This window comes from Mugil cephalus, chromosome 6, assembly GCF_022458985.1.
Source record: "Mugil cephalus isolate CIBA_MC_2020 chromosome 6, CIBA_Mcephalus_1.1, whole genome shotgun sequence".
NCBI classification, from domain to species: Eukaryota; Metazoa; Chordata; class Actinopteri; order Mugiliformes; family Mugilidae; genus Mugil; species Mugil cephalus.
This window is the reverse complement of record NC_061775.1, coordinates 13,404,566-13,412,780: the sequence shown is the minus strand read 5'-3', so window position 1 is coordinate 13,412,780 and position 8,215 is coordinate 13,404,566. Positions and strand designations below refer to the sequence as shown.

Here is an 8,215-nt window from a genome sequence, read left to right as displayed (position 1 = left end):
TATAAGAACAGCCGTGCTGGAAGGATTCCCGAATAAAATAAGTTTGCCAAAATTATTACGAAACGACTCGTAAAACTTCACGTGAACACGATAATCTCAAATAAAATGCACCAACGCCTAAGTCAAATAACGTCCAGAAGTACACTAACCCGTCTATTTTGGGACTTCCTTGCTGCATGCTTGAATATTTTCCATTTTTACCAACCCCTGCTCCCCTGCGTTTCAGTGTACTATCACACTACTTTCCTCAGATTGAATTAATGCTTATTGTGCAGGTTTTACTTGCAAAGCATATGATTAAACTCATAATGCACTAAGCTGGCACTTTTGAGAAAGCCGCCCAGACAAACAAAAGGCCATTAAGATTAGCTCAACCTCTGCCAGCCACAATTCTCAGGCTTCACTGTCAGTGTCTCAGTGACAGTGGTTCAACTGGTAAAACACACAAGGGCTGGTGTATACCTTAACACAATGATATGATATGAATGTTTCTTCCAACACCGGTGTGTGAATGCAGCAGTTATGCTGTAAATGACAGTTCATGTGTGTTGTTCGACATTTGCATTTGCACTCTTGTATTATCTTTTACATCATGCAAATCATAGTGATGTAGGTCAAACTAAATCAGACAAAGTGGAACGGTTCATATATGCTACTAAATCGGACGAGCAGCAATATCGTGCCGTTGAGTTGCAGAAGTTTCATCCTTAGACTGAAGTTTGTTACGTAAGTTTGCAGCTTTTGCAAGCGAAAATGAAAACTCACAAAAGACCATGGAAAAAAAAAGTTGGTGCCCAGTTTATGCACAGAGGTGACGCAACATTTAATGCTTTAAGACGTATATTTAACGTTTGGAGCAATGGTTGTGAGTAATGGTCAGTTGGAATATTTAACACAGAACTTGAGATCTCCGACAATAAGCTGCAACATTAATGAGTCAGAATTCAGGAATTTCAGGAAAAAACAGGATGGAACGTTGAGTCATTGGCTTCCCGAGTCCTAAACAGTGGATTTGTGACGGCTAGGACAGCCGGTCTAGTCATTAGACTATATGCCCTGTTATATACACTCATCTTCTCCGCTTGCGCAGTTGATTTGGCAATTACATTGTTGTTGTTTTAGCGCTCATTTCGGCTCGGGGTGTGATCGTCTGTCAAAAACCTGTCAGCAGCTAAAGTTTTGTGACCACTTTGACTCCCACGTGGCAGCGTGACAGAAAGAAAAGGCACAAATCTCCCCTCTGAGCTCCGTCAGTCGCCTCAGGTTAGTGCTGGCTCCATCACTCCCACCATCAGAGCTGCATCAGCACATTCTGCCTCATTGTGTTGCGTGTGCACAACTAACACGGTCCCATCTGGGACATACCACCGTGCCTCCACAAGACAAAACACATACACAAGCACACGGCTCTAACGTGGTGATTGAGCACAAAGGGTGCCAACTACGAGCTACTTGTTCTGACTTGAGCGGGGCAGACCGCTCAACATTGCATGTTGCATAACTGTCAAGAATATGGGCTGTTATCATAACCAAGGAGGCCACGGAGTTTCACACAAAGGCATTAACAGCCCTTCTGGATCACTACTACGAGATAGTGTCATAACAGGGCCTCTTCCTGGTAGAATAAGGGGTACACACATATACAAGAATCAGTCAGTCAGAAATGTCTGCAGGCGAGGCTCAGTTTTAATTTCCTGCAGCAGCCCCTGCGGATCCTTTTCAGCCACTTAAGGGAACTGTGTGTCGCAGGTTAGGACCACAGCTAATTTATCAGTCAGTTTAATTAAGTGTGAGACAGCCTTGAGTCACCCTTAATATTTTAAATATTTGATTTTAAAGTCAGATGGGATGTTGAGTTTTGGGAAACTAAATTTTCTTTCTCCCTCGCAAAAGTTAAGTTGAAAAGATCGATGAAGCCACGTGCACCAGCTTGTTAGATTAGCTTTTAATAAACACTGAAGGCAAGAGCACCGAGCAAGAAATGTAGACAAGTTTACCTCTGCACAGATCCATTACAGCTGCTTGCTCCTGCTGCTACTCTGACTTGAGTTAAGCTACATATTAGCTACATACATTCTGCACATGCATGCTTACAAAAACTTTTACACTGCCCAAATTTGAATTCAGAGGTGATGTTTTTTTCCACATTCATCTGGTGAGATAAAAACAGAGTCAACTCCGAACCCCGACTTCGCTCTTATTTGAAAGAGGAATAAAGTGAGACGGCATATTTGCTTTTTTATTATATATTTAGATGAAAACCGCTAAGCAATATTCTTGGATCATGTGCAATCCCCGCGAAGCTCCCCGTAACACCCCGTACCTCATTTAACAAGGTTTACTTTAGATGTATATGGATTTATACAGGATAAAAGAGAGCGGAACAATAACCTGACTGGAATACACCATAATGCTGCAAGAGAAGGGGCATTTGAGAATCAGTGTATGAGTTCACCTGAAGATGACAGTTGAACTGCCGGTCAGGATCTGTGATGTCTTACTGCAACAGTTGCGGAAATGTATAAAAACAGATTTGTGCCGCGCCATTTATCTGTTCACATCTGGATCAAAGACAGTTAACAAACACATGAATCATGAATAATCATGAATTAGCACGCACAATGCAGTACAGTTATGCTGAATTTATAAAATTAGCAGCGGTAACATTGATTCGTTTCAAAAGTGGAGAACAGGGCAGAACCTTTGGTGTAGTCATGGACCTCCCACACGTACAAATTCAGCTTCCTCTTAACTTTGGAGCATGTTGTGTAGAGAAACAAGGGATTCATATTCCAGCAGGATTTAGAAAAACATGTCCTATTTAACAAAATGTTGTTAGTGGGGGTTTTTGGGTCCTATGGGTTGAGGGGAGGGGCCTCTGTAGATCAGGTTTGTTCCAGTGCATCCCACAGATATTTGATCAGTTTAGGATCTGGTGAATTTGGAGGCCAGATTTTTTCATGTTTTTGTAGTTGTTCCTAAATTATTTTGTGTGTCTGTGTCAGGCTGCATCCTGCTGGGAATGACTGCTGGACGTGTCAGTGGGATGGCTATGGGGTGTGGTGGTGACTGGTCCGGTCTAGGTGGATGGTACATGTCTAAGTAACACCCACATGAATTCCATGTCCAACAGTTTCCCAGCAGAACATTGCATCGTCACAAGACGGTCAAAGTTATTTAATTCACCTGTCAGTGGTCATAATGTTATGCCTGCTCAGTATGTAACTGCAGTGCAATTTTCAGTTTTCATTGTCTTATCCTGCAGTATTTTATATTCCAGTCTAATCTAAGCTGTGGTTAATTTCGGGGAAAGATTGAAGCCATAATTTTTTTTTTGAGGGTTGGTCAACGCACGACGATATATCCTGTTCCAATGCACATCAGTCAAACACATTTGAAAACTTAGGCGCATCTCTGCCACTACATCTGGTTTACAATGACCTCTGTGTGCAAGATGCATGACATACTGTAGCTTAGATCATTTGTACGTCGCTTCTGCCAAAAAGAATACTTGCGATGCATATAGCTTTTGTTTTGTATTTTTGTATTTGCCATTCTGTTGAAGCAGCAAATATTCAGAGAGGGAAAAGTTCCATAAGTATTTAAACAATCCAGCTATGACATAGTATCACGTCTGCGAACACCACATTCATTGTTATGATGCTGTTTTGGGGCTTTTGGGTTTTAGTGAACGTTGCAAAACTGTCACAACAAGGACATTCGTCATATCTCTGGTAGACAATATGTTTTTTTTTTTTTTTTTAATTCTGCACATACAGTAAACACACCAACTCTTCCCAACCAATTATTACATCCTCGTTGTTGTTTCAGCAGTACTTGCCCAATCTTAGAACAATACAATGTTCTACTGGGTAACTTTTGGACCTGTCATCCGTGTGGGTGTTACTTAGGCATGTACCACCCACCTAGGCCAGACCAGGCACCCCCCACCCCATAGCAATGACACTCCTTGATGACAGCTGCCAGACACAAAAACAGTTTAGACCTGGCCTCCAAATTCACTAGATCCCAACTGATCAAATATCTGTGGGATGAAGTGGAACAAGCCTGGTACACAGAGGCTCCTCCTCTCAACCCACAGGACCAACAGGTCCCCGCTAATAATATTCTGTTGCCAGATGCCGCAGGACACCCTCAGGGGTCACAAAGGAGACCCACACAATATTAAGCTGGTGGTTGTAAACTTATCTTATCTTATGTCTGGTCTGATCAGTGCATGACTAAATAATATGGTAGCTGAAAGTCACAGAGTTGATAACACTTATGATTAACATGAGCAGGCGGTGCCGCAGTTCCGTACGTTCCAAGACATCATCAATCTTGAACAATGAATCCCGTTGGCAGGCAGGATAACCTGTTTTGTCTCAGCAGCTTTAATTAAACTGACTGAATCAGTGACTAGCAGGTGTTGAATCTATAAGCACCGAGTACACAAAGCTGAATGTGGAAGGCTGCGGACTCTGCATAGAAAACAGGAAATCAGGTTTCAGTTGTTTTTTTTTTCTTTTACAAATTACAGAGTTTTGGTGTTAAATGCAAAATAAAACAGCAGCTGAAAAAATCTCACAGAATTTCTTCCTGACAAAAGTTACATGAGAAGATTAACATCACTTGTACACATAAAGCTACAGCTGACCAGAACGCGGTGTAAATTGTGCAAGAGAATACCTGACTGTGTATATGTTAAAAAAAAATCTGAAACTGCTATCAGCTCTATAGAACATGAACTAACACTTTGTATCTTTGTTTCTGTAAAACTACAAATTATAGGAGGTTTATGGGGGGTTGCACCATATGACGGACAACTTGTTTTTGTGCAACTGCTTCCTGCAGGAACCTCTGCTGGTTGCCTGGCAACCTCAAGGTGATGACATCTAAGGCCATAGTTTGCATCTTTGCTTTCCCCATGGTCTTTACGCTAGGCTAAACTTGTAAGTGCATGATGGAGCTTCATGAAAGTAAATTCACAACGGTTTCAAAGAAAATCTTAGGTACTTTTTATTCTTCTGTCCTCAAGGAGATCAAGGACACTTAAGCCCTTCGGAGTGCAGGGAGCACCCCTGAGGCCCTTTTACGACGCTGTGGTCCACCTTCTATGGAGTGGCACAGCAGCATCTCAGTGGCAACCGACCACTTTCACCCGTGCTGTTACCAAAGGTCACCCTTCCTGCTGCTGCGAGGCTGTGCAACAAAGCCTACGACAGCAGACCGGATGTGTATAAAGGTTCATCTCATCTTCTATAATTGGGTCATGGGGCAGCCTATCCCAGCTGTCATTGGGCGAGAGGTGGGGGACACCCCGGAAAGGTCACCAGTCTATTGCAGGGGTAACACAGAGAGGCCATTCGTGGGAGCTGGAGTACCTGGAGAGAACCCACACAGGGGGAACATGCAAACTCCACACACAACCCAGACCCCAGACCTTCTGTGAGGCATCAGTGCTAACCACCACATTTAATTTGTTTAGTGTTTACTTTTCCTTGTCTTGTGTGTACTGTCCTTAATACTATGTGTTGCCACAGTCCTGCTAATTTCCCCTCTGTGTGTGATCTTATCTTGAACCAGAGGTACAGTCTGGTTGAACGCTAGCATGCCAGCTCTGCGCAAACCTCACCAACAAAGTTCCGTGGTGTTATGTCAGTGTGTGTTTCTTTGCCGAGGGCGCTGTTTTCCAGTGTCTTGCCATCATTATGAGGTTGCCAGGCAACAGCAGAGACCGCAGGAAGTGACTGCACAGAGCAAAAGAATGAACTACAGTTTGAAGTAGTCTGTTTTATTTGGACGGACGGAACAAACAAGATACAGCATGTAACTGGACAAGACTTGTACAGTATTTTTATTTAAGGCGGGTTACAGTAGTGCTTAGCACTGGTCCGTACAGCTCGGGTAATTTTGGGTTCACTGTTGCTCAGAGACGCTTCAGCATATGGGTAGGTGAAGGGAACTGCACAACCTGGTACGCCGGAGCCACATATGTCGCAGCTTACAAACAATCTTTATAAATAGTCCTATATAATTGTCATTATCTCTACCTGAAAAGCTCTTAAATAATAATTAAATCATATTTATGGGCAACTAGCTTATACCCGCTTATAATTGGGATAATAAATCAAATCAACCGAATCCTAATGCGTGGTCTCGCGGAAGAAAAAAGCAAGCAGGAGCATGCTGCATGTTTTATTTTCCCAGATGAGTTTATGAGAAATCTCCAGTGCCCCCTGTGGGCTCATTAGTTGTGAACATCTATATTTCTCTCAGAAGCCACCTCTGGACTAGCTGATTCGAAAGTGTGAAGAAAACACTACAGTTGAACACGTATACCAAAAAGCTTTTCAGGTACTTATACATAAATATACAGTATATTCATATAATACTCATATAAGACATAACAGTTCTAAGAAGGCAGGAAGCATTTCTCAGAATCAAAAACTTGAAACATAAACACAGTAGATGTACATAATGAGCCATTCAAATATTTTTTTTTGTGTGTTATAAATATAAGTTGAAAGGTCAGGGTCAGAGAATGAAATCCCCCCCCGCCTCAACTTCACAGCATGTGACTCTGCGTGAAACAAGCTGTACTAAATTAGGCGTGATTATATCTGAGCCACAGGGAAGGCACAAATACAGCTTTCAGATGACTCACCACAGGAAACAAACAACGACCTATTGATCCCAGAGGGAATCTATACTGTGTTTTCTTTCTGTATAACACTTTTGAGGTCCACTTCTAGTACAAGTTTAAACTCCTGACAATAAATTGTCTACTAAATTTACTTTTCTAAAGACAGTAAAGTAAAAGGACCACTGTCCTGCCTTGTCACACATATTTTCAGTTTATATGCTGAATCTCCATATATGAGAGTCATTTTGTAAGAATTTACACGTTATTTATTGTCAGGTTTCACTGAATGTGAGGTCACGAGGCAGTAAAACACTGTGGGCATTTTCATAAACAGAGGAGGAGCACGCTTAAGAGTGTGAAAGTCACCGACATCCTGAGGGAACAGCTATAGTTCAAGGTATATATTTTAGGAGCTGAAAAACACTTCTTAATCTTCTTCTTCTTCATCACTAAAATATGCAAAACCGAACGTGTGATGTAGTATCGGATCCAGACTGTTCGGTTTATGCAACTGTGATTTATGATCGCCTTTTGATTGCTTCCAGAAGACATAAAGAAGCAGCCGCTGTCAACACGAGGGCCTTAGAATACAAATTTATACATGAGGAGGAAAAGCGAGAAGAGGCTACCTGACATCAGCAACACAGTCCGAACGATGACGTTTCATAGCCTCGCTGCAGAGATGTAGGAGATCAGCAAAAGCAGGTCAAGTCTCTTCTTCTAAGCGCGGCCTTATTAGATGTAATTTCTGTACAGCTGTTTTGGCGGGATGTAAGATGCCGGGAGTGTCGTGGCTTGAGAAGGTCAGGAGCTGGTTCTGAGCAGAGGGTGGCTGCAGAGCGGATCGTTCACCTGAGCCCCGCCGCCAGCTTCTCCATGGCGACTTTGCGCTCTTCTGCCTTCTGCTGGGAACGGCGCAGCACGTTCCTCAGCTCCTGAAGGTGGTCCAGCGTGCCAGCCAGCTCGCCTTTCACCGTTTTCATCTGACTCTCCAGCATCTGTGTGTGATGGAGGGAGTTCCTCCTGTGTCGTCTGTTGGAGCGCACTTTCTCCTCCAGGTCCTCCACTTCAGCGAGCGGCAGCAGCAGCAACAGAAAATGAGAAAATTGAGACACATCAAACACATGCAAATACAAGAGCCAGTGTTTACAGCATGCAGCTGGAAAGCTGTGTTTGTGACACAGACCCATGTTCTCCTGGTAGCCCATGCTATCTGAGCCGGACTGTGTCTTCTTATCCAGGAGGTTCTTAGTCTGCTGCAGCATCTTCTCCATCTTGACCAGTTCGGCAGCTTTTGTGTCGCTGTCTCGGCGAATTTTCAGCAGCTCCTGCTCCCTCTGAGTCAGCTCACCGAAGCCCTTACTCATATTGAGTGTTAAAAGTCTGAACGGCACGGCCTAAAACTCTACTCAAGGACACCGAGTGACATGCAGCGCAACAGCCAGCAACCTTGGTGAAAAACTGTGACCAGCGTAGGCTTCTTGTTCTGCTTCAGTAGAGGGTAAAACACGTGTTTGTTTGCAGTTCAACTGTACTGCTGGTGATGTTTGGCTTTTTATAGGCCGTAAC

At 43.2% G+C, this 8,215-nt stretch overlaps 1 protein-coding gene across 1 annotated transcript; it reads right to left on the bottom strand.

Moving 5' to 3' along the window:
- Window positions 1-5,768: 5,768 nt before the first annotated feature.
- On the bottom strand, window positions 5,769-8,179 carry si:ch73-389b16.1. Its single transcript, XM_047587193.1, has 2 exons — window positions 7,833-8,179; window positions 5,769-7,712 (listed from the first exon to the last, which is right to left on the bottom strand). Exons 1-2 carry the CDS (start codon window positions 8,011-8,013, stop codon window positions 7,495-7,497), a joined length of 399 nt encoding a protein of 132 aa, XP_047443149.1. The 5' UTR covers window positions 8,014-8,179; the 3' UTR covers window positions 5,769-7,494.
- Between the last annotated feature and the right edge of the window lie 36 nt (window positions 8,180-8,215).

What these genes read in the sequence shown, in the direction of transcription:
- si:ch73-389b16.1 (XM_047587193.1), bottom strand. Translation starts at nt 8,013, where the DNA reads ATGAGTAAGGGCTTCGGTGAGCTGACTCAGAGGGAGCAGGAGCTGCTG. An exon ending in GGGCTACCAGGAGAACATGG is followed by an intron (nt 7,713 to 7,832) that starts GTCTGTGTCACA and finishes CGCTCGCTGAAG; the next exon opens with TGGAGGACCTGGAGGAGAAA.